This window comes from Fringilla coelebs, assembly GCF_963513975.1.
Source record: "Fringilla coelebs genome assembly, chromosome: Z".
Lineage (NCBI taxonomy): Eukaryota > Metazoa > Chordata > Aves > Passeriformes > Fringillidae > Fringilla > Fringilla coelebs.
The window spans coordinates 83,492,508-83,519,464 of NC_140031.1; the positions used below are offsets into that span (position 1 = coordinate 83,492,508).

At 45.6% G+C, this 26,957-nt stretch overlaps 1 protein-coding gene across 2 annotated transcripts in view; it reads right to left on the minus strand.

Moving 5' to 3' along the window:
* ZCCHC7 (zinc finger CCHC-type containing 7) overlaps positions 1-26,957 on the minus strand; it is an 89,240-nt gene that overhangs the window by 58,609 nt on the left and 3,674 nt on the right. For both annotated transcript variants that reach the window (XM_084225614.1, XM_084225613.1), the window contains one exon: positions 25,136-25,852. In XM_084225614.1, the coding sequence (XP_084081740.1) occupies positions 25,136-25,852 (717 nt within the window). The remainder of the gene's footprint in view (positions 1-25,135; positions 25,853-26,957) is intronic.

Below are 26,957 nucleotides of genomic sequence, written 5' to 3' on the forward strand. Positions count from 1 at the left end.
TAAACACTTTTGTTGGTTCATTTTCAGCACTTTCCTCCCTACCATTTCACAGGAATCAAAGGAGAAGAGCTAGAACTGAAGAGCTGCCCGTTGGGTTCCAGCACTCCAAACCTGCTGCACTCTCTAACGTGTCATCACAGACCCACAGAGTCCCAGAACACTGCCAGGTGAGGGTCCAGCCCCTTGCCCTGCCCAGCACAGCCCAGGAGCCCCACGAGAGCATTGTCCAAATGCTCCCTGGGCTCTGTTTTTGCACTGAACGCCACTTCAGGCTTTTTCCAAAGCCATGGAACACGAGGCACCCAGGCGGTCACTCTGCAGGCCAGGGGACACCCTGGGGACACGGCAGCCCTGGGCTCCCCTGCTCTGTCCCTCTGTCCCTCCCTGTGCCACAGCAGGCTGCTGGGCGCACCCTGGCCGTGCTGGAATGAAGACATGCTGGAATCCTGCTGGAAAGGGTTTGAGCAGCCAGGAAACAAACGGAGCCCCGCTGTGCTCCTAAGAGAGGCAGCAGCACGTACAGTGAGATCAAGAATATGCTCGGGGAGGTTCAAAAAACCAAACCAACAAAAAAACCCCCAAGCATGACAGCTTTAACGGGACTGAAAGGCAAGACGCAGGAGGTACAGGAAGCTTTGGACGTTATTTTACCAGTCTGGGGCTCTGAGTAGACAATTATATGCTTAAATGTTAAGATTCCCTAAGCTGGCTTAGCAGCCTCCATAAAATAGTTAGAAGGACTTGTTTTACAAGAACATTGTCCGTTTGGAAATTGAGGAATAAAGGCAACAGAAGCGCAAAAATAGAGCTCTACAGAAAATGACGATTCTTCTTAAAATAAGAAAATATAAGGAGTTTGCTTTTTTCCCAGATGAAAACGAGTTTATCAAAACAATTATTAAAATAAAATTTCTAAATAAAGTTGTAATGCCTTAAAATTGCCTGTTATGCTAAAAGAAAAAAAAAAAAGAAAAAGAAAAGAGAGAGAGAGAAAAAAAGGCTAAGTAGGGCTTCCCATGACTAAATGGATTAATTCTTTAGTTTAGTACCACACAATTACTGCTCTCTACACAGTTTCAGTGAACATCTAAATAAACACCCAAAGCTTATTTCACACAAAGACAAGAACCATTCTAAGGAATAACCCAAATGCTAAAAAGTGGACATTTTGTATAAAAAATAAAGAAAAGCTGTACAGGAAGACGGGAGAAAGAAAAGGACATTTTAGGTGGGTTTGTGGGGTGACAGTCACTTTGTTGGAGCTGCACGCTCACACGCCAGCCGTGCGTGGATGTCTCTCTCCCAGCGAGGTTCCTGCGGCAGGGCAGGAGCTGGGCTCAGCCCCAGCTGGGGCAGGGCAGGCAGCACAGTGAGCACAGACAGGGACAGCCAGAGCCACGGCCCTGCTGAGGGGTGGGTGACACTGTGGCCCTGCTCCTGCCACCACAGACATCAGCACTCTGCATCACCTTTGCTGCAGAAATGGCCCTGGTTTGGTTTTGGCAAGGCAGCCATTTGACATCTGGTGCTTTTCACAAATATATTATGCAGCGGCATTTTTACCAAAGGAAAAACTCAGGAGCTATTAACCATACTGGTTATAAGTTATCCCCAGCCTCTGAATTTCTCTAATTTCTTCTGCCTCACACAAAGGCCTGGTTCTGCTTCTTTTCCCTGTTTGTAGAGCAGCAACCAGCTCTTGGTGCAGGCCAAGCCCAGGGGATCACTACCTCCTGGCTCATCATAACTTACACTTACTTAATGTTGAAACTCTGTTTTCTCTTTCACAAGACACAGCTTGTCATCACACAGAAATTCTAATCCCTCATCCCTCCTTCCAAAATATTCTGTACTTCAGAAGACCAGCAGCTCTTTCATGATTATTCAATGTAGACTAAAATGGGGGAAAAATCAGCACTGTCTGTCAAAATTGGTGTAAAATTACAGCCTTTGAGGGTGTAATGCCTGATCAATTTCAATGAAAATACACTGATGACAGAATATGGACACCAGACACATTTCTCCTGTTACCAAGGAATTTTTAACAGTTTAACAGCCAGGTTCAGTCCAGCACACAGTTGTTACCAGGTAAAGGTGTGTCACTACAATCCTTGCCCTATGCTGAACTCGACAGAGCAGAGCCACCAGGAGGGTGGAAGTTTCCCTCTCTGTTTACCCAACACACCACTGACAGATGAAGCAGCACCTCATCCTCCTCACCTGCTGCCAGTGGCTACAGCTCATCACAAAGTGAACGTCCTCAGGATTCTGTGAAGGACAAGAAATGCCTGGCAAGAGCACCTGGTGTGCTGGACATCCCTGACCAGGCACAGGAAAGAGGGGCACAGCCTCCTGTACCCAGCCAGAAACTAGGGAGACACAAGTTAGATCTACTGGAAAGTGCCTTTTTCGGGGTGACAGTGCCTTTTTTGGGTGGTGAATGTCACCTGACATTCTGAATGCCAGGTAAAATTAGGTTCTGCAGAAGCTTATCTTTGTGCGATATCGTAGGGTTTAACAGCAAAGTAGAAGGGTGTATTTTAGAAAGCATGGGATGATAAAGGGATGCCCAGAAGCATTTTGCACTGAGGAAGGGTGCAAGGTCCAAGTCCACTTGACTGGGATGAAGGTTTTAACACCAATTAAAAGTACTGCAGTGTCTGTCACAGCACCCTCTGCTTCCAGTGGTTGTTCTGACATTTCTGGGCATTTGCTTTTCTTGAACCTCCAGACTGTAAAGGAGAAATTACCTATTACCCAAACCCTTTAGCTTAGAGCTTTGTATACCACAAGATGGTTGCAGAATTTTAACTCCTCAGGTTCAAGAAAATTGCCATCTCTTCTCTGGCTAATATGGCACTTTCTAGGTCGCTTTTCAAAACACATCCTCAAGCACAGCAGTTTGCTGACATGGAAATACAAACACCCTCCACATCTAACAGAAACTTTCCTCCAACCAGCAACACCCCATCCTCCAAAGTAAGATGGTGAGTCCACTGGACTCATGGTGTGCAGTGCTTACAGATCTTTATTACCATTAATGCTGATAAAAGAAAAAAAAGTCCTGCAGATCAGCACGTGTTGCTTGTTGTTATATGTTGAAGGCAAGCACTGGATCCTGCTAGCTGTACTTAACGTGTGTGCAGCACCATAAAGATTAAACAGCATAATGTTATAAATCCTATTACACTATATAATCTCTAAATTACATGCAAGTGGATAAAAAATACACAGCTTGCTAATGAACTTTACATTTTCATAACACCATTTATGCTGCACAGAAAAATCCCACTAGTTTGGATAGAAAGTTGATGACAATCCAGTTCCTGTAGCTGTTACACACATCATATGCTCTTTGTCCTGGGAACCCATTCCATGGAAAGGTTGGTCTCAGATAAGGTGAGTTCTCCTCACCTCCATTTCAGTGTCTCAGGCTCTCACACACACCTGGCACAGCAGCAAGGAGTGCAGAGGAGGTGGCTGCTCTGATGGGCACCGCATTAAGCCCAGGGCTGCTCCTGTGCTCCTTCCCCCACTCATTTGAGGGGGTTCTGGCCACAGCAGGCACCCCAAGGGTGCCAAGGGGCAGCCAAAGGCCCACCACCACTGGGACTGCCTGTCTGGCCCCATCCTGGCTGGCTGCAGCCTGCCCAAGGGTCCCTGCCCTCGGGACCCTGGTGTGTCACTGTGGACCAGCCAACGTGAGGGCTGAGCACAGCACTAATGTGTGAAATGGGAATAAAAAATAACTCTGTCATCACTCAACATGGGGGAAGATGGAGTTTCAGGAATGTCCTTTTTTGCTACGGATGAGTGAGTTTTCCCAATGTCCTATAAATAAAATGGAAACTAATGAAAATCTGTGGAGCCACAAAGCCCCACTAGTGTCTCCTGGGCAGGTTTTTAGGGCAGCAGGTTGTAGCGCTGCAACTTTCTGACAAAGAGCAGAAAAAGCGTAATTTTGTCTGAAGAACCATGTTTACCAAAACCCATCACTTTTTCTGAATAATTTCACCCTAACTGTGCAAACAAACCCTAAGCAGTAAAAATCAGGAACTCTGAATACAGTATAACTGTAGATCTTATGCTGCTTCATGAGTAGGGGATTGTAAAATCCTAGTAAAGTTACTTTTACTAGTAAAATTGTTTTAAAAAGTAAATAACTTGCTTTCAAACGGACAGTAAAACTGCAATCACTTTTCTAGCTGCCAACATCCATTTGTGTTCATAAAAACAGGAGTATATACTGCAAACTGCAAGAGGAAAACATCCCATTGCCAGATCCAAACTGCAAAACAACAAAAGGGCATACACAGCAATCTACAACCAGCTGTTATTGCAGTACATCCCTTCTTACCTTGGATGTTCAGGTAAGCATGCTCACATAAAGAAATTTAAACCACGTACACATTTACTGTAATACTACTGGCGTGGATCAAAAAAAATTGGCACCACAAAAAAAAAATCAGTGGAAAAGCACTTGGTAAGTGACATTTTAACAAGGCCTATCATAACTGAGTTATGCAGCCATGAATTGTGGTCCCCTCGCCCTCTACACTGTAATTCAGGGTATACAATCAGTCTATAAATTCCTATCATCACATCTTTGAAGGATTTGAAGGACCTGGCATCGTTGTGTCTGCAAAGAGATGACTGGAATGCGAGAATTAACAAATTCATCTCAAAGTCCTTAACTCCACAGGTTTGAGATTTTAATTTTTCTTCTGAGAGGCCAAGGAACTCAGCGTTTCTCCAGAGAGTGCAATTTTGCTGCTGCCAGACTGTTGTCCTGGCTTGTCCCCAGGCAGCTGCTCCATCCTGCCCACAGGGAGGATGCTGTGAGTGCCCCTGGCAGTCACACACAGAGCAGCCCACCACCACGAGGCACGGACGCTGCAGAGCCCAGCCAGCCACCATCCATCTCCTCCAGCACGCCAAGGGGGCATTCCCAGAGCAGCACTGCACCTGGCTGCCGGGCTCTGGGCGTGGGGAGATGAGCAGCCAGCAGCAAAGAGCCTCCCTGACCTGCAGATGGGACCACCAGGGGCTGGAGTGGACAGCGCGGGCGCAGCCCCGACCGCGCCGGCGTCCGGCCGGACCGCCAGCTCCGGCCCTGCCCGGCCCACCTGCCCAGCCCCTCTGCAGCAGGGCAGGCAGGTGACAGGTCTCAGTGCCACACAGGCTGTAGGGCACCGTCTGCACCCTCTCACCTGCGGGTGGGCTCCCTGCTACACGGCCACACCGCTGTCTGGGCAGCTGGATGTGATCCTCTGCTGGAGTCAAGGGCTGACAAGAAGGGCATGAAGAAGGTGAGGGAAGGACACAGGGATGGGGAAAGGGGCACAGCAGCAAAGCAAAGCAAGTCTGGGATATCCCAGAGAGGCAGGGGATGGAGCCAAAGCAGGCATGAGGCATAGCCACAGGGAGATCTCCAGCAGAATGAAAACACTGATAGGTCATGGTCCAACTGCCAGTGCAATGGCTGCAGACCCCGGTGGTATGACTCAGAGATTGGGGGATCAACTTTGACTCTAAATGTTTATAGGGTGAACTTTAGCTTCTAAACCTCCAGCTCCTATTTTTTGGTTCTGTGACTGGCCAAATAACTGCATCCCATGCATCTCTTGCCTACTAGCTACCCTCACAATAACTGGAGGTAGGACCATGAAAATACTTTCGCAGGTCTGCTTTGCCTTTTTTCTCTTTCACAATTAATTCTTATTGGCAGCTTTATATAGAACATAGCCAGATTCCAGCTCCTTGAAAAATTTAAAAGCAAGGACCTCTGCAGAGCATTTCTTCTTTGTGGCCCAAAGAGGCTGAGGCTTCCAATTGCAATGGGTGGTAAAATCATACTTTCCAATTATCCTTAGAGAGAGATGGCATTTCACAGTACCACAGACAACTTCAGCTGCTGGGTGCAGCTGCAATGACAGAATCCACACCTGAAGAACAACCTGGTCGTGCCCAGTCACAGCTGTGACATGGGTCTGGAGGGCTCTGATGTGAGTGGCAGATTCAGGGACCACAGAAACACTGAATCATGGAATGGATTGGGTCGGGAGGGACCTTAAAGTCCCTCCAATCCAACCTCCCTGTCATGGGTGTGGACACCTTGCCCTAGATCAGACTGCTCCATGCCCCATCCAACCCAGCCCTGAACACTTCCAGGGCTGGGGCAGAGGCGTGAGCACACAAGGAAGGAGATCCCACTCAAAGGCAGTTCCTGTTTTCCTAGCACTGACTCAAAGAACCTGCATTTCAAAATCTGACAAGTGACCCACAGATACTAAACAGAAACGCTGGTTATGGACTGCACGAGGCCACTTTATGCTTTAATGTCACCCTGTAAAATTAAAGCCTTATTATAAAAATCTAGTCCAATGGCAAATTTTGAAGTTTTTTCATTCAGTGTTCAGTACACAATGTACAACACAGATGTACTTGTTTAACTTTGACTTTATGACTTATGCAAAGCATCAGCTATTATTCCACTGCAAGTCTCCTTAAATAAACTTTTCTGAGACATGGTGAAAATGGAGGTGGTGGATTAGCAGGCAGCAAAAGATGAGGTCATCTAGGCCCATTGAGGCTGTGTTTTGAGACCAACAATAGCCCAACTCCAGCAAATCCTCTGAAGTACACCCCCTTGTTTTCCACGCAGCCTGGATTAGTCTTGAGCTTCTAGATCTGAAAATACAATAACCCTTTCACTCATATATAATAAAGAGAAATAGACTATACTAAAAACCCCCAAACCTAACAGGTTTATTTACATGCCCAGCACACAGAACTCCTCTGTATTTACTATACAGAGGGCAAAACAATACAAAACAAATGGCAATTCAAAAAGAAAGGGTTTTTCTCCAAAGTGGACGTGATTTGCTGTGTTCACAGAGGTGCCCAGGAAAAGACATTCATGTCTTGAGCTGACAAACACGGAAGCCTCTGGTGGTATCAAGGCTGTATGTTAACAAACCTACATATTTAGGGGAATTATACGATTCACATGTGTGATAACATACCAAAAGTTCCTGAAAACATGCCAAAGGAAAAGCTGGACACAAAGGGCTGCTCTCCTAATTCAGGATTGTGTTAGTCTGGAAGTGAGGCGTGTTTGAGGGAGATGCCACAGCTGGGAAGAGAGAATTGGCTTTGCTGCCAACTTCAGAGACAGGAGAATCAATCTGGTAATAGACTGATTTTTATATGTGCATTTAACAACTCAAAAACCACCGGAAAATAAATTAATTTTTGATGTGAGTTTTCCAAAATGTTACAGCAGCAGGAAAAAAACCCTAACTCCACAGGTAACTTGTGTACCGCATCTGGTTTGTGGGGAAGGGAGGTTCCACTTGACACAGTGAATTAAGTGGGGAGGGCATTGCCAGCCACACACAGACATTGACATCAGAGTTTTAGTTCCCTTGCCGACCTGTTGTCACTTTATGCTATGGGAACAATGTAATGGGGTCGTGAAAGGCTGGGAATACCCAGGCCCAGGAAGAATAAATGAGAAAAAAAGCATTACTGCTTAGCCTGGGACAAAACCCAGCTGTGAACTTGAGGAGAGCGTGGATCACTGCTGTATTTACTTTCTTCAGCAGTAGCCTAAGCTGTAAGCTGCACAGCAAACCCACCATGGTTCTGGAACCAAGCCACGCCAAAATGGCAGAGAACTGGGAGCTGCAGGCCCTGTCCCTGCATGCTGTGCCAGTGTGACCCAGGTGTGCACAGTTAGGTTTCACTCAAAGACAAGACTTTCACAGCATTTTCCTCAGCTACCTTAATATGAATTAAATTTAAACACAGCTTGATCTCTCACAGAAATAATTATGTTTTCATAGCTTTAGGAGATGAGCAAGATGAAGAGGCTGTAGATCTTTCTGTAATGTCTAATTTCTGGATTACAAAGACCAAACCTGGAGGAAGCAGTAGGAATACAGGGACACAACCCCGTGCAGGGGTGGGCACAGCTCTGCAGAGCAGCTCCCCAGCATTGGTGATGCTGTCCAACCCTGCTCTCACCCCTGCTCACCCACCAGCTCTACAGGGAGCTGTGACTGCTCCCACCCTGGGAACTCCTATAGCATTCTAGCCTTTATAATAGTCAAATATGTAAATAGTAACGTAACAACAGTAAATATTGTGCCTCTGGCATGTTCATAATAACCATCAAAAGCAGAGGCCTTTTCTTAATAAAGAAAATCTTTGACAACTTTTCACTCTCATGATATTAACATCTATTTTCTAGGTTTGCTACTAAGCCCACACCCATTTCATTTTACAAGTCCATTATTGTAAATAGCTGTATTAATTTCACCTTCCTGCTTCAGATCAAAGGAAAAAAATCATCTATTTGGGCAAATATAGGATTATTTGCAGGTTTCCTAAGCTTTTAAGGAGTGTGAAAGAAAGAAAGGCTGGTGGACACACTTCCCATGTAAGCCAAAACAGACAGAATGTGTTACCATGACTTTGTCAAGGGAAGATAAATACACTGAAATTTCTTCCTAGCTCTTAAAACTGGAATTTTGACACTTTTTCAACTTCCTTAGCCGTAACAGAAACAAATCCCTCCTTACCCATAATAGGAACAAATCGCCTAAATAAACTTTTTGTATTTATACTCCTAGGAAAATAAGGATTTTCTTTTAATGCAGGCGAGGAAGAGCAGGACCCTCAGCTGGAGCAGCTTGGAGAAGCCGCGGGAAGCAGGAGCACCAGGCTGCAGGGCAGTGTTATCCCTGGGGCTCACAGAGCAGGGCTGGGGTTGGCCAGGACTGGCCGGTGGCTAGGGCAGCCAGGAGCAGCTGGCATCCTTTGTGCAGTGGCTGATGGATCAGCAGCTGTGGTGCTCCCTCCTGCCAGCAGGACAGTGCCACCCCTGCGGGTCCCCGTGTGCGGGGTGCGCCCCAGCCGGGAGAGCCCCGCGCTGGCCTGGGATGCTCCAGCCAGAGCGGCTGCCCTGGGCATGTCCTGTGCCTTGTACAAGCCATCAGCTCTGCAGGAGCAACACTCAGTATCTGTCAGACAGCCAGCACCAGCCACAGCCTGCCCTCAGCTCACCAAAATGAACGCTGGAACCGAAAATCTGGGAATCTGAGCTCTCCGGCGAGGCACTTATCGCTCAGCACCGCATTTCGCCGGTGCGTGCCAAGGAGGAAAGCCTTTTCCTATGTTGCTGGCAGAACTGTCAATCATCATGATGAGCAGCAAATAAATGAAGGCCCAATGATGGGATTCTATATTATCCTTAAAAAAAAAAAATCCATCAAATAAACATCAACAGGTAAATGTTTATACCCGACAGCCATCAATTTCAGCTATCCATGCAAAGAGACAGGTGAGCTGGACTGGTAAACCTCGAAATTAGAGAGGTATTAATCATCTGCTCCCAGCCAATATAAACAGATGTTTTTTTTAAAGAGGCAAAATCATCTTTTCCTCTGAAATTTATTTGCAACAGATAATGTTCTGTTACATTTTTAATCAAGCAGATGAAGTTACATTTAAATTGAAAATCTGCTGCACTCAACTAATCAGGCAAGTAAAATTCTGAGATGATTCAACAGCAGCGCAGAGCACACCATTACAGCAGGTAAATTGTGAAATTTACCTGTCACACCGCACGGCTCATTGTTCAGCCATTGCGCCTGCAAGTGAGGAGCACAGAAATAAGACAAAAAAAAGGAAAGACATGTTCAACATATTCATAAATCCATCTTATTTAAGGAACACACCACTAACAGTGACAGGGAAAAAAAAATAAGCTCCACCTCTTTCCTCCAAAGATGCCAGTACAGATTTACACAGGTTACTCCTCTCTGCTTCATGCTCATCTAAGTTGCATGTCCAGATATGCTGAGATCAAGGCACAGCGTGAAACCCTCTTGTATTTCTCCCATGATAAAATAAAAGGCAAGACCACCAAAAAATCTGAAATATCTTAGGGAATAAGCAGTGTGATTTTTCCGCCAGTCCATTTTCCAGCTCCCACAGACATGCTGGGCCCCACCACCCAACTCCTCCACACCTTGGCTCACCACTGAACCAGTGGTACCCAGACTTGGGGCTTCACTAAAAATACATTTATTTGTGCAAACACTGCTGTAGGAAAAGCAGGACTTGTCTAAATAGATGAAATACAGATTTCAGCTCCTACCCTTGACAGGGACACCCTAAAATATTATTTTACATAGAAGTGTCAGAAACGAGAATCTTTCATCTTAATTTTAAAATGAGATCCATATAGTCTTGTGCATGGCATTGATAAATTATGCATATCTGCATTTTTTTTTTTACGTCACGATGAACACAAACTGACAGCAGACATCTGGAGGACTGTCAATTATTAGAGCTCTAAGCTCCCATGCCTTTTTGCACCCCTGTGCTGTCCTCTGCACCTAAACCCCATGTGCTACATATTAAGATTATTAAGATTAATTTCTCCTTTATTAATTTCTCCTTTTTTCCCCTCTAGGAATTCAATAAACAATATATTTTCATATATTATTGTATTTGCTAAACAATTATTCCTGTAAGAACAAAAAGTTTAATGATTACCTCAGCATGGTGCATCTGGGCTGACAGTTAACGAAAGCCAATGTTGGTTTTAAGAAAGGCAGTAGTTTTACATCACTATGTTTTAAACACAATAGTTTGGAGACTGCCATAGCTTTTAACAATCAAAAGCTCTCCAAGTGCTGTGGTTCATAGCTGGTCCACTGTGCTCTGGTGAGAATGGTGTCATTGACTCACCTCCCCGGAGCCTGAGCCACGAGCCCCAGAGCCACACAGAGACCCCAAATCTGACCCAGCCCCACCCTCTCATGGCAGGGACACCTCCCACTGTCCCAGGTGCTCCAGCCCCAGTGTCCATCCTGGCCCTGGGCACTGCCAGGGATCCAGGGGCAGCCCCAGCTGCTCTGGGCACCCTGTGCCAGGGCTGCCCACCCTGCCAGGGAACAATTCCCATTCCCAATCTCCCACCCAGCCCTGCCCTCTGGCAGTGAGAACCATGTCAACTTGTACTGCCACTCCAGGTGCTCCTACAAAGTGCCTCTCCAGCTCTTCTGGAGCCTCTTTACATACTAATACACTCAAAGGAGCACAGTATTTACATATCTTTCAACTGCTGCTGAAAAGATGGTAAAAATATTATTTTTCTTAAGTGAGGAAAGTAGCTCCTCACTGGCCAGGTGAAAGGGTTCTGCCCAAATTTTGAAAAGAACTCTGCTTATGTATCTTAAGGAGTTAAAGCAACATATGTCCACCTGTTAGAGAAATTATTTGAAAAAAAAAAGAAAAACATTACAATGCGGATCCTGATTTCACTAATATCACTCTGTATTAACTATACCAAGCAGCCAGAAGAAGACAAACATTATTTGTAGCATACCACACGGTGGGCTTTATTCACAATTCAGCAAACGTGGAAAAGGAAGCACAGTGGCCCAGCCTGCAATGCTGCCTGGCGTGGACAGCCACCACGCCTCGCTGTCACCTGGGTGGGAAGGGTTCTTTGGAGGTGTGTGAATATCTCACTGGACCCCTCCCACAAAGCTGTAAACAAACAATAGGCTGCAATTCAGAGGAGGGCATCAAAAACATCTTCACACTGACAGAAGGCTGCGTTAGATGGGATATTGGGAATGAGGAATTGTTCCCTGGCAGGGTGGGCACCCCTGGCACAGGGTGCCCAGAGCAGCTGGGGCTGCCCCTGGATCCCTGGCAGTGCCCAGGGCCAGGCTGGACACTGGGACTGGAGCACCTGGGACAGTGGGAGGTGTCCCTGCCGTGGCAGGGGTGGGGCAGGATGGGCTTTAAGCTCCGTTCTGATCCAAAGCAGGGTGTGATTCTGTGATCCTATAAAAAATTAACACCTCCCCAGGCCTGTGCCAGCCGAGGTGGCCATCCCAGGTCATCCTGCAGAGCACCAGGAGGTGCCATTTCCCAGGGTCTGGCAGTACCCACAGCAGGGCTGTGGGGCTGCAGCAGGGTGAAACATGGAGCAAATATTCCCATTTTTAAACAGTGCCCCGTGGCCGTGCCGCTCTTCCACGGAGTGTTGACGCTCCCAGTGTGAAGTGTTCCCTGCTGCAGTGCAGGCCCACCCTCACCCTGCAGACAGGTGCAGCCAGGTGAGCACAGCCCTGGGTCTGGAGGACACAAGGCAGCGACTGAGGCCAAGCACGTGTGAGTGTGCTGCTGAACAAAAACCTCCCCGCTGCTCTCAGTTAGCACTCACTGCACACTGCTCACATTATTAATGAAATGCCTGGGCAATTTTAACACTGAGTTTTATTGTTCTAAGCTCTTTTTTCTTTCTTTAGTGCTAGTTGTCTGTGTGGGTTTTGTTTGTTCATCTGGTTTTTTCCCCCTCAGGGTTTAAAAAACATAAACCTACACAACATCACAGGTCTCAACCACGGGAGATGTATCAATCCCAGCCAGGCAGCTTTGCAACCAAGTCCTGAAAAATATCTGAGCTTGAGACAAGGTATACTATATAGTAATATTTATTTTAAAATTCTTTAGGGGTAACTTCCACTGATATATTGTAATATATTCTTTAAAAGTAATGTAACATTATTAGAGATAAGTATTTACTACAAAAATTCCCTGCCTAACATCTAAATATTTGATTCTTCAACTTAGTAACTATACTAAATGTTATTCTTGCACATAATTTCTCTTTTAAATGAAACAGAATTTAGCCAGAATTATTGCAAAAGCATTGAAATTCTATCAACTTTATAATTCAGATGATGAAAGGTCACATATTCAAGAAAACTAAAAAAACCCTTAAAAAGACAAACAATTATTTTCCAGTCTTCAAGACATTTGCAAGCATCAAAATACTGCATAAATTAAATTATGTATCTCCCCTACTTTCCTTGGCATTTAATGTGTCTTAAAATTGGCTTCTCCCCAAAATCAGGATATTAATCCTGAAAACAGCAGCACAGCGCTCAGTGACACATTAATGATGGAACAGAACAGAACTTTGAGTAACCTCAAACTGAAGCAACTTCTAGCAAAATTTGCGAGTTACTTAGGAAAAGAACTTTTTTTCTTCGTTTTTTGGTTTTTCAAACGAAAGGAAATCTGCCATAGTAAAGTCAGGAAACTAATCACAATTAAGACTTTTAGCTTCCAGAATCTGTGCCCAATTACAACAATACACCAGAAAATATTTTTCTAGGATTTTGGAGGACAGTTTTGTACTGTGTTTGTCTGCTTTGACCTCACAGTTATGCTAGGGCTAAAAGAACATCACTTTAGCACTATTGCTTCTGTAAAGAGCAGCACAGTACTTTTACTGCTCAAACCTGATGAATTCATTTGGTTTAAGGGGATCTCTGCAATATAGAAAGAAATAGGAAGAACTTCACTCAATTCACTAATTTAATAATCTGAGCTAGCATTAGACCCAAAAGAAACTGTTGTGTTTTGTAATTAAACGTGTGCTTACTACTTGTACTGACCCACCTCAAGCAAGGCAGTCAGTATTCCAGAAATAACACCCAAAATGACAGAAAATGGACACGCACTAAAATCTCCTCCATGCCCTACATTTCCTTTTGCAGCAGTAGCAGAGGCCAAGAGGAGGCTTCAGACCCACGGGACAACAAACACCTGAAGGTGAGTGCTCCTCAGGTGACCACCTGCACCACACCATGAGCAAATCTGTGACAGCACACACCTGGTGGGAGCACGACAGAGCAGGTGAGACTGCAGGAGCACATCCTGCTCGAGGCTCTGACTGCGTGGCCTCATCAGAACCCACCTCAAAGGAGAAATTCACCGCCAGAAATAGGGGTTAGCCTTTGTCATTTCTGTCACTACAGTTAGTTTCTCATACTAACTTTATGCGAAAACATACTTGCTATTAAAAGCTTTTCAAAGTTTTACTATTGTTTTCCTGATTTAAAAAAAATAACAGGACCAGGTATTTAGCAGTGTGTGTTATGGATCGTGGCTAGAATTGCGGAAGCCTTGTCATTAAATAGACAAATTTCCCTTTCCTGGCCATCGGAGCAGCCGCCACAGTTCCCGCGGGGCGAGCGGAGCGCCGCTGGTTCTGCGGCCCGGCGGGTCCCGGAGCGGCCCGGCGGGTCCCGGAGCGGCCCGGCGGGTCCCGGAGCGGCCCGGCGGGTCCCGCCGCCCCTCCTGCCGGCTGTCCGCACCGCTGCCGGCCGGAGCTGAGCCTCCGCAGCCGGCCGGGCTGGGCAGGAGCCTGCTGCAGCCCCGGCTCCAGGCTGTGCCTGCTCTCTGCGCTCCGCAGCGCCGTGCAGCATCCCTCCCTCCCTCCCTCCCTCCCTGCCTGCCTGCCTCCCTCCACAGACACAGACACCGGCAAACCCTCCGCACCCCCTCGCTCACAAAAATGCACACTCCAAGGGCATCTTGGTAAAAAACTGTGAGCAGAACCAGCACATTTCTGTCAGAGTTCACTGCCCCGTGGGCAGCGCATCTCCTCTTTCCAAAGGCTGGAGTGCCCCGCAGCCTCGGCAGGAGTCTCTGCTGCGCTGGGGATGCCCTGTGCTGCTGGATGGTAATTCTCGAGGCAGTGCCGTCCTCTGGGTCACCTGCCCTGCAGGGATTCCGTACCCTTTGTTTAGGAACTAGAGGTCCCCGCGGAACACCCTGCCTTCCTAAGACTGAGCTGGATCTCTGCTTTTCCATACGTATAAGAATGTGAGAAACTTGCCACGTCCAAGACCTCTTGTGTTCAAAACCCGAGGTTGAGCTGGAATGGCTTTTGTCAGGAAACTCAACAGTTTAGTTTTACAAAGGTGTGAAATTTAGATGTGTTCATATTTGCACACTTTTGTCCTTAGGCATGACACTTTAGCAACCCACATATGCAATAAGCCCTAAACATCACAGACCCTCACATTTGCTGACATTGAACATCCTCAAGCAACACGATTCAGGAGATGCTCTTTAATCAGCCATGGAAAATAACTCATGCCTGCAAAATGGTATTTAATAGCTGTTTTCTTTCTTCTTCCTTCTTTGGTGTGTTTTTTGGTTTGTTGGTGTTTGCTTGTTTTTCGTTTTTCTTTTCCTAAATTGTGATAACCAATGTACATTTTAAGGCTACTACACAGCTGGCTGCTTTCTAGTCTTCACCATAGTTTTCAAAAAGCATGAAGAATTTAAAAATATGACATTGCCAGTATTCCAATTAAATAATAATAACCTGACCGTATCTTTCAAACTATCACATGCGCCACCAAAGGTATTACCTGCCTAATTCCAAAGATGAGCTCCCTATTATTTGAAACTATGTCAGAGGATTACTTTGGGGACAGAGCAAAAAGACCAAGGAGTGCAATTTGAACTCTCAAAGGTAGAATTATAGACCTTTTGCCAAGGTGGGGAGAGGGCATTTAACGCACTTCAGATGATACTGTAACTCACTGGTAGAATTGGAAAGAGGTGAATAAATTTTTAATCAGAAAAAGCAGAGAGAAAAAGAAGAGCGCACTAGAGAAGCCCCAGCAATGTTTCTCCTCCTTCAGGGTCAGAAATAAGCACTGGGACAGGCCAGCAGGACTGACTGTCCCTGTGGACACACACAGAGCCCCAGCACAACTTCCACCACTCCTTCCTTTCCCAGCGCTGAGGATTCCTGCTCAAGCCCAAGGATGAAATGGGGCAGCATCAAAGTGAAGACAGCACTTATCCTGAGACCACACTTCAGCAATAAAACATATTTCCTAGCACAGATCCTGTGACTGCACTAAAAAGACTGAAAACTTTAACTTCTCCAATACAGAGCAGATGTATGACATACCAGTAATTTTTCAGTTTCCAAAGCAACTTGTGGCAAAGTCTATGTGATTTATTATCATTATTACTTGTTGCCAAAACTCCCAAACAGAAGGAAAGTGAGAGCTTCCTATTAAAGGAAAAAAACCCCATAATTACTGTGCTTTTCCCAACTTGTAGTGAAACAAGTATTTTTCCCGTTTTTCTGTTTCCTTTCACCTTATTTAGTGTTTTTAAAGTAATCATCGTGTATTTTAAGGAATCTCTCTCCAAAAAAAACCCCAAAACCAACAAATAAAAAAATCTAAACCAAAACCAAACAAAAAAAAAAAAAAAAACCCAAAACCAAACCAAACCAACAAACAAAAAAATCAAAACACCAAACAAACAAAAAAAACCCCAACACAACAAAACAAAAACACCAAACAGGATTCGGAGAGTCAAACCAAAGAAGAAGCAACAAATGTAATTTTAAACATTTAGCATTTGTGCGATTAGAGACATAATATGCATAAGAGCAAAGATTTTGCTGTAAATAAATATACAGGGATTAATGTTGTTAAATAAAATTTGAGTGTACAAAGGCACACAGGTAGCATAACTATTTCTGGAAAGATACAATTAAGTATTATTTTGAAGATCTATGTTAACACTACAATTTGTGTAAATATTAAAGATATTGCTCTATTAATTATGTATTACCTATTGAAATTGGTCAATAATTAGAAATTATAATTTTTAGTGTGGGGCTGGGTGAAAACAGCCTGATACTGAAGCCTTGATGTCATTTTGATGTTCTCACTTTTTGTTTTTTCTTTTCCTGGATAAGAATTGTCTGATGGCTCCGATTTTTCATTTGTTTTGTACAGATTTGTGCCTCATGCAGCATTTTGTTTTATTAACAAATTTGGAAATTACAAGAACAAAGCTAAATGTTAGAAAACAAACTGAAAAGAATTCGCTGGCTGGCTAAATCCTCCATTCAGGCTGGAAGAGCATTTTTTAATGCTTTTCTGTGTCCTTGAATGAACTGACATTTAACAGTAGTTTTCATGTTCTCCATGTGGATGGTAAGTATAACATTAAAAAATAAAATGCCCAACTGGATATATTAAACCTCACCTGCCCATCCCACCTGCCCAGTTGTTCCCTTTGCAGGCTTATATTCTCAAAGCAACTACAGGAGAGAAGAGCAACACCTGAATGAACTGTTCTTGCATCTGAACATTTTCTGAAGCACTGACCAGGACTTTGGGGCATGTTTTCCATTTATATCTATTTTTTGAGTGAGTCTCTTCCCTATGAGACAAAATCTGGAGTGGCAATGGAAGAACATTGACTGAGAAATGGTCTCAGTCTTACTGATGGAAAAGAGATCAGGTATTTGCCAAACTAAAAAGAAATAAAGTCTCAATGAAGTTACCTCTTATAAATTTTCAGCCTTTCCTACAACACTAAAATAAAGAAGGACCAGAAAAATTTTCTTTTGTGAAGAAGGCAGTTCCTAAAGAGCCTGCTTTCTCCTTCAAATTCCTGCAGATTTCAAGCTTCACAAAGCCACTCAGGATTAGTCAAGCTTTCAAATCTAAAATTCCATGTGCTCCTTGTAATTATTTAAGTTCACTGGGAAATTATTTTCAAATGTGCATTTCCATAAAAGGGAAAAGTGGTTTTCAGCTTTTGTCTTTTGGAGATTGCACGTGTGCGCCGCAAAAAAAAAAAATTTACATCACTGACATACGTCACAAACACGTCATTTGCGTTAAAAAACATAAAATCACATCACTGACACCTCAAAAACACGTCATTTGCATTTTCAAGGATATTTTTGCTGTTGTTTTGCAAAGTCAGAATTTTTCCTCACCAGCAGCACAAGGCTGGCTGGTTTGTCGGGGAGCAGCCCAGCGTGCTGGCAGGCGCTGTGCCCGGCAGGGAGATGGGGCAGGATGGTTTGTGGCTCCCTGCTGACCCCAGCAGTGGCCACGGCTCCCTGCTGCCTCCAGATGCCCAGCACTGCTGGCCCCTGCAGCCAGCAGCCTTTGGGGCCCACTCACCACAGCCTGAGAGAGAAACCACAGCACAACACAAAGGACCGTGACCTTCAGCCACCACTAAATCACTCCATTTTTAGGGAAATGACAACAAGAACGGCCCTGTTTCACCTGCACTAAGCTGCTCCTCAAAACGAAAAAAACCCCTATCACAAAAATCACAAGTGAGTGACCAAAGCTCGGCTTCTAGGCTTCATTTTTAACAAAAGAGTGTGTTTTAAACACAGGCTCGTTATCTGAAAATCTCAGTCACACAAATGCATCCCAACGTGAGACACACAGACACACACAGCACCGACGCCAACTGAATTGTCCCTCTGCTCCAACTGCTGACACGGATTTCTTAGAGGGATATCTTCTCTGCTCTTCTTATTCCAAGAAAAAAAGTTATAATAATTAAAACTCCGGTGAGGACATGCCCTCAGCACACACCCATTCAGCCTGAAGTACCAAGGATGCCAGCTTTGCCTGTGTCCTGGGAGCCAGCCTGGGGCACAGCTGAGATTGGTGCTGGGCTGGCACTGGCTGAAGGCTCTGACACAGACCCCAGGGCTGGGCACGCTGCTGCCCCGCTCACGGGCAGGCTGTGGGACACCAGTGACACCTCTGCTCCAAGCTGGCCACTCTCCCCCTTCGGGCTGCTCTGCCCAGACATGCCGTGGCAGCACAGGGCAGGGGGAAATGCCCAGCACACACAGCTGCACACACACCCACACTGCAGCACCTAGGTGCGAGGTGCCTGTGCTCACACAGTCTGTGCGTCCCACGTGCCCTGGGGAGCCAGCCCTGCACCCCCTGGCTCCAGGGGGAGCAAGGCAGAGTCCCCCAGGCCCGGCAGGTAAAGCTCCAACAGCACAAGCCCCAGTTGCAGTGGTGTCTTACCTTTGGAAGGGCAGTGCAGCAGGAGGCAGGGCCGCCTCACTGCCCCCGCTCCAGCAGGGTACGGCCAGCTCTGGTGCTTCACCATGCACAGAGAGTTTCAAAAAGAGACCGAAAAGAGCATCTGGCAGCTTCCCCCATGCCCCCCCCTCACTGCCTGGCTGCTGAGGTTTTAAAGGAGTTGATGGAGGAAGATTTGTCCTGAGGATGCCTGGCTGTTCCTGGTGCCTCAGGGGCTCAGAGAAAGGACAGGCACACCACAACCACCCACGCAGCACAACGCGGGACAGCAAAGTGCAGAGAAATCTGCCCACTTGGGGCAAAGAGGTGCTTTTGTGACTGTCCCTGGAACCTGCTGCCTCCAGTGGGCCTACCCAGGCTGTCTGAGGGCTATCCCCTCACAAAGGAACACCAATCACCACATCACACCTGTGGCTGTGCCAAGGCAGCAAAGGAACAGGCAGAACTCACACCAAACCAGTGCCAAAGCACACCAAACTGGTGACATAAACACCTCTGCAGATGGTTCTGTGCACATGGCTCTCAGCAGTGCATGGGAGACATGTTGCCATTGGCAATCCACATCCACCAAAAAAAAAGTCCAGGACTGGACAGAGAGCTTTAATTTTCTTCTTTCCTCACTGCTAATGTCAGTGTCCGACAGGACATATTCTGGATAGCTGGGAATGCCACATATGATGTGAAGTCAGAGACATCAGCAAAAGCTTTAGAGGAAAAGCAGTCAAACACAACCACCAGGGAGAGGAGAGGCTGAGCCTAGCAGGTGGGAAACCTTGCCAGTGCTAAATACTGCCAGGTAAAAAGAAACGGCGCAAACTGAAATCCCACGATTACAAAAACTGTCATGCTGGTGGGGAATTCTGCAGGGAGCTCTGGGAGCTGGAGTGTGCAGCCCGCTCACCAGCGTGTCCCCTGCAGTCACAATCCTCCCGGCAAAGGCCCTTGGAGCGGGGCTGTTCCCTGTGGGACACAGCGACACACAGCACTCACCAAGACGAGGGCTGGAAATACCAATTATACACACTAACAGAATATAAAGGCAGCACTGCCATCACCCCAGCCCTTCCCAGCCTATGCCACAGGCATGTGTGTACTTGACCAAGTGCAGCAGCAGCAGCCTGAGGAGCTCCTTCTGCAATTCCTCCAGATGTAAAGTGAAAGGAGGGAGCACATAGCCCTGCCTCATGGTCAGCATCACTGCAGAGGTGTTGCAGGGTGCAGGGTCAGATCTCTGTCCCCCTACACCTGGCTGCTCACCCCAAACTTTTTCTCTACAGCCTTTGTATCCAGTATAGTCTCTACTGCAGTTTTTAATTGTTTAAACACCTAGAGATTCTCCTTCTACAGGATTAAATCAGTTTCCCATCAGTGTTCAAAAATTCAGTTGCAGCGTGACAGTTTGTTATCACCTGTAAGAAACCCAAAGAAAGAGGGACAAGGAAGAAATACCAAACTGATAAAAAAAGGGTGGGAAATCCCCTTGTAACTATCACCAAAACAGAGGAAAAAAAAAGGTGGGAAAAGTGAAAAAAAGTCACACAGAATATATGACCATGTAAGCATGGGCACTCTTGCAGAAAACCTAGTCAGCAATCCCAAGACAGAGGAAATGTAAATGAGAGCCAGGTCCACAGCAGTGACAGAATCCGAACAGATACAAGGGGCTGCTCAGGTTGCAGGATGTGCTTAGCCTCGATCTCTTTGGATTTGCAAAGGAACTTTATTAGTTTTATTAATTTTTTTTCTTAAATAATCAAGAGATTCGAGTGTATCCACATAACACAGCGAGGAAGATTAAGATTTTTTCTTTAATCAAAATATCCATATGCATGTGTTGTATCTTCCGAGGGGTAGGTGGATTTCCACTGCTGACTCCCTCCCGCTCCGGGGTGCGTTCTGCTGCACGAATTCATGCAGAAACCACTCCCACCACACTTCCAGCAAACACAAGCGAGAAGAAAACCCCCCAAACCAGAGGAAACCCCCCAGATCACGGCGCTCAGCAGGTGCAGTTGTGGGAGCAGCACCCCAGAGGGGTTCAGCAGCACATGGAAAGGGGCTCTGCACATCAGTGCATATCAGTGATAATACGTCTAGGTATTAACAACAGAAATATCTCGATTGTGGAAGAAATTTCCACCTGGAAATCCTTTTACTTCTGAAAGCAACTTTGTTTGAGATTAAACACAGTGATTCCACAACTTGGGTACCCAGTAAGCAGAGGGAAGTGTGAGTCTATAAAGAGCACTTATCTGGCCTAGAAAAATGAAAAATTTATGGTAGTCATTTTTGTAGGAAAAAAAAAGTTGTTGCTACAAATCACAAGGCTCCAGAACAAAAACATACTGTATGATGCAAAGGTCACATTCAAAAGCAGCTGTCAGGGAAAAGAAGCAAAGCACAACTCATTATATTTTGCTGTAAGCTTACACCTTTTCACCATTTAGAAACAAACTGAGGGATTTGAATAACAGAACACAGAGAAATAAAATATAGATGTGGTCAGATTTTTTCGTGGTTTCTGCAGTGCCCCACAGTTAAGATAAATTTAAGGTCAATGTCTAGAGGAAGCCATTTCAAACACTGATAGTTCACAAAGGGCATTTCCTTTCTGATAGAGATAAAAATTAAGTCAGATTTATTGGAGACTGCTATTTCCATTCTGACTCTGTAAGCTGCAGTTACTGCCACTAAATAGAAGATTCCTTCCTATATTATTTTTTAGGGAAGAGCCAAAAATTAAATGCTTTCAAATTAATTTTCTTTTCCATTTTAGGCATATTTTTCTGCATTCATTCACTAAATGTTCAAACATGCTTCTTTTTTCCTCCTTTTCATTTTATAAGTGTTCTTTGGAGTCAGAAGCAGCCACACACCACAAACTTGCCAAGGCCTGAGTGCAATCATACTCACACCCAGTCTCTGAGAAAGGGGCCAGGCAGGCAAAGGACATAACAGAGAGAAGATAAATTGCTTTTTGTACCCCTTAGTGGCCGGACATCAATGCTGCAGCTCTGAAAGCTGTCTTTCCCAAAAAAAAAAAAAAAAAAAAAAAAAAAAAAAAAAAAAAAAAAGGAGAGAGAGATTAGGGTTGCAGCCACTCATGGAAGAAGAAATATGTTAAAAGGAAGGTTTTAATGAAGAAATGGATGAAAGCCTTCCAACTACAGGAGATTAACGTTCTTATCATATAAACTCTTACTGCAAAGCAGAGAGAGGGGTGGGAGGGGAGAACACTCCTCTAAAGACATGGAAACTCTGATACTGGAAATGAAATCTCTGCAGCAGCGTACGGCACAGTTTGGAATGGTTCCTTTTGCACCCTTTGTTATGGACTCCTAAACTTTAAATAAAAAAAAAAGAGTGTCGATTATACCACAGACCTAGATTTGCTGGTTTACCCATTTTTGAAACACCCTGTGAGGAAGGTAGGACCCTGTAAGCACAGCAGCCAGCAGCAGCAGGCAGTTTTCTGACAGTCGCACCAGGAAAACCACCACTGACAGGTGGGGACACACAGGTACCTGGTCCTGCCTTTTGGCAGGGAAACAGGAATTTTACAGAAATACAGGCAACAATATGCTGTGGCTTAGTGTGGTGTTACACAAGCAAACCAAAACCTAAAAGGCACCTAAAACCATGGGGAAGGAAGCAGAGCAGAGGGGAGGGAAGACTCCCATCTGTGCATGGAACTCTGGTAGTCGTGGGCCAGCCACAAACCCGTAGGATGACAGGTGAGCACCAGCAGGTAAACCTTGATCTGCCACCAGCACCCAGAGCTCATGCCCCACAGCGTCTTTCCTTCACAGCTGATGCTGGAAACTGGAGCTGGAGAGCTGCAGAGGGGAAAGACTCTGAGCACTAGAGACACCAGGACAGCATTAAAATAAGGAGGACACCAGGGAGTATTAAAATAAGCAGGTTGTTAGACAAGAGCAGGTTGGGTGAGTGAGGTGTAGGGGAGTGAGCAGAACAAGGAGCTCAGCATCTCTGCTCAGGGACTCAGATGTGAAGACAGACTCATCAAATGACCGACACAACCAGCTGCTCTCAACGCCAGAGCACTGCTCACATTCCAGCTCCCTTTTGCATGGGAAGCAAACTGGACACTAAACACCACAGCACTGTCACAGGAGGTCAGCCCAATGTCCAGTCACAGGCAGCTCCAGGGGAGAAGGCAAAGGCAAGCCCTCTTGAGCTCTTACATGCCAGGACCATCCCTACTGATACCACAGGCCCTAAAGTTGCAATTTATATACAGTGATGTCACCAAAAACACCTCTCTCGTTCCCTAGAAACCCTGAAAACAGAAGTGTGCATGTCCCAAAATATTTCAAATGAATGAGCACAGAATATCTCTGAGAGAGTAATTTGCCAATACACATGTTTTTAAAATACATTTCTTTGAACCGAAATTTTTTATATTCATGTTTCAGCAGAGTCATTTATAGAATCACAAAATCCTAGAATGGTTTGGGTTCCAAGAGACCTTAAAGATCACCTCGTTCCAAGCCCCTGCCATGGGCAAGGACACCTTCCCTTAGACAAGTTGCATATTATGGTCCATAGGATGAGAGACACAAGCTCAGTAAACAAATTACAGTTACTGTACACTAGGAACTTTTATGGCTTCTCTTCCCTACAACTCTTTTGATGCTGGTTTTTTTTTTAATTACACACACATACCTACAACACAATTTACCCTAAGCCTTTGTCTTTGCATGGGGATCACAGTGTATGCTAGAAAAGGAGCAGCTAAACCAAACTTTTGTGCATCAGACTACTTGAATTCCATCCACCAGAATCTGGAGGAGTTTGGAGAAGGTTCTGCCTACTGTTGAGAACAAATCAGAGCAGGAGAAGAGCAGGTGACCTTCTATGATGGCCTTTGACTGCCCACTAAAACATCTCAAAAACTGTTCATATTCCCTACACTCTACAGAACAATTGTACTTCTGACCACTGTGACCCACTCACACAGAGCAGGGAAATTCTAGCCCTGCTGTCTGCTCTCTATGTGGCTTGCTTATTGCCAACATTCACTATGAACCAGAAACGTTACAATGTTTGTCACAAAAACATGGCATAACTTAGCAAAAGCTGCCCCCTTGTACCAAACATCCATTTGATTTTTAACAGCCCCCTCAGTCAGCACTGGCACACCTGCAAGGCAATTCTTAGAAACTTTTATAAGATTTGTAAGGAGGAGAAACTACATGAATTCCAAACATGTGTGCTTATTAGGGCTCTGATGCAGTGACAGAGTGCTTTACGTAGAAGTCTGTGCAGCCACAAACTGTGCTAAGCTATGCAAAAACACACACAACTCCAGCAGAAGGTAATCAAATATTTATGGCCCTGAAATATGTGTTTCACCAAAGAAGGCAAAGCCTACTCCTCAGCTCTTCTCTCCCAAACTGTGCAGAACAGCAGCACAGTTTATAGACACTCTGAGAAAAACCCCGCTGAAGTCAGCCTGCAGATCAGTGTCACAGAATGCTCCATACCATGCAAAACCTCCTCACTCACATGTGCACCAAATCAAGTTTGGCAAACATAGTTTTTTAACTTCTTTCAAAGTACGGTCTATTTATTTTATTTATAAACTTCTCTCCCTTATTTCTTTCTCCAGCCTTTGTGGGGGTCATGATTTCCCTCAACCTGGCAGGGGGGATGCTGTTCCCAGTCATGGCCTTTGTGCCCCAGGAGAGCAGTCAGCAAGAGGAAATCGTGGCTGATGATCCAGCAGAGTTTGCAGCTGCTCCTGACAGTGTGCATGTTACACACAGTGGTTATAACAAACACCTGCTGAAACTCTGTGGCACTGACCACCACCTTCATGGACCTTCTTTGCTGCAATGGGGAAGAACGTTTATCAAAACACCACAATGTCAGACTCCAGTAGCTGGGGAGAAACCTCTCTGAATTCAGGGCAGAATCCACGTGAGAAGAGTCAGACAACTTCAGATGAACAGCCCAAACTGTCAAGAGTGCTGAGGGGGCAATCACCTGCTGAATTCAGGCAGGGGAAATGCTCAGGTCTCCCCTCTGCCCCTTGCCTCCTTCCTGTTACAGCTCATCCCTGTCCTGAGCTGAAAGGTCTCTGCTCTGGCACATAACTTCTTATACATTCTCAGAAACAAAATACATGGCAAGGTTGAAAAGCTCACAGCATAAACCACTCTGATATTACTTCTAAATTTCTACCAGAAAAAATGCTGGTTTTCCTTCTGCATGCCATGCTGCTGAAATAAAGGTATTGAAATGGTACAAATAATGACCATTTCATTTACCACAGCTTTGACATGAACTCGTTTGCTTTCTGTTCATCCTTCAAGTACTGGCATCAGTGTCGTTGCAGTCCCCATACAAAAACAACCAAGCCAACAATAAGCACTAACCTTTCATGGCAGGAGTGGCACAGCCCTCGAGGTTCAGCATGATGTCTCCATCTGTGTCATCAGCACCAGCTCCCAGGAGCATCCAGCTCTCGATGTTCTCGCTGTCAGAGATCAGGCTCTCCTCCTCCTCCTCCGAGCTGTTGTCTACCACCAAAACCTCGTGGATGGCTTGAGGTCCAGCAGAAAGGACCGGGGCAGGCCTCCCACTAGGACGGCTTCTCTTCCTTGGTGTGCCCACACCAGATTCGGAGGGGGACAGGGCATTGCATCCAGCAGCTTTGGTGTGATTTGGCGTGGAAGATAGCGGGTGTGTGTGTGTTTTACCTGGAGTTGATGAGCATCTTGACCTCTTTGCCTTGCTTTTGTAGATGCTGTCTTCCTCTGGGCTATCAGACAGGACAATGACCTCGGGCTCACCTGAAAGCTGAGCGCCACCATCAGCGAGCTCCGTGAGGCTCTCATCTTCATCCTGTTTCTCAGTTAGACCTGAACTTTGACCCATGACTTCTCCAGCATCAGCTTCCTCATCCATTTCCAGTGTGCTGATTTCTCCAAGATCCTGGGAATAGTGGATCTGGCTATAGAGATGAAACTCCACCTCACTATCAACACTCTGCTCACTGGATGACTCCTCGGGATAAAGCTCATCTTCGTACACTTCAGGATTCTCAGGAGCATCATACCCAGTAAATATTCTGGAAAGTGAAGAGTCTGAGTCTACAAAAAATCAAACAGTAATAGCAGAATGGTCACATGTCCAAAATAAGCCTTCAAGTGACACCTTTGGTCTTCCTGAAATTGCTCAGGTGAGTTGTGGAGCTCTGCACACAGAATATCTGTGCAGATTTAACTGAGCATATTTAACAGCCACCTGTGCTCCAATGTGGAACAGCAAAAGATAATTAAGGATGCGTTTGCACCAACCATACCTCAACTGCTTTAGCCTCCAAAAGGCACAATTACTGAGTTCTCCCCTCCCACACCAGGGAGGTCATCAGGCCGCTCACGGACCACACCCAGAGTGCTGCAAATTCCTCAGGCTCTCCAGACCGGAGTGAGCGCAACAAGGAGCCACTAAAACCATTAAGGGATTGGAACATGTGTCCTAGAAGGTCAAGCTGGGACTGCTGCTGCACAGGGAGGGGAAGCTCAGAAGGATTTATCCTGCTCACAAACACCTGGGGCATGGGGAATATACAAGACAGAACCACCACAGCACTGCCCAGCAAGAACTTGAAAGGGAATGGCCACAAAATAACAAAATACAAGGAATTCCACTTAAATGTAACTCTGTTGCCCAGAAAGGCTGCGGGGCCTGGATTCTTGAGGACCTTCAAACCTCAGCTAGGCACACCACTGAGCAAGAGGCTCCAGGTCACTCTGCTTTAAATTAGGGCTGAAACTGCCAGAGGCTCCTTCCCACCTCAGCTGTCCTGTGATGCCAGCCCAAGGGCGAGTGTGTGCAGGGCTCACAGCCTGCTCCCTTGCAAGACTGGTAATACAGGGACGTTCTAGTCACCCTGCCTCTTTGAGAGACTAGCTTTATGTTCATGACCATACATAGCACTGAATATAGGACATGAGACACTTCCTCTAAAAGTCTGTCTGTATTTCTGCACTAGTTACTCCCATGGAAGTCATCCAGCTTTTCTAGACATGAAAACTGCCAGATGAAGTTCAGTTTTTTTGGCTGAAGAAGAAGAGTTGCATGGTACTGTTTAAATCCACTTAGTTGCACACACATGCAAAAATTCAGGTTTGTGAGCTTTGTACAGAAGGAACTTGTGTGATTATGGTATTTAAAGAACCCAAAGGTTCCCAT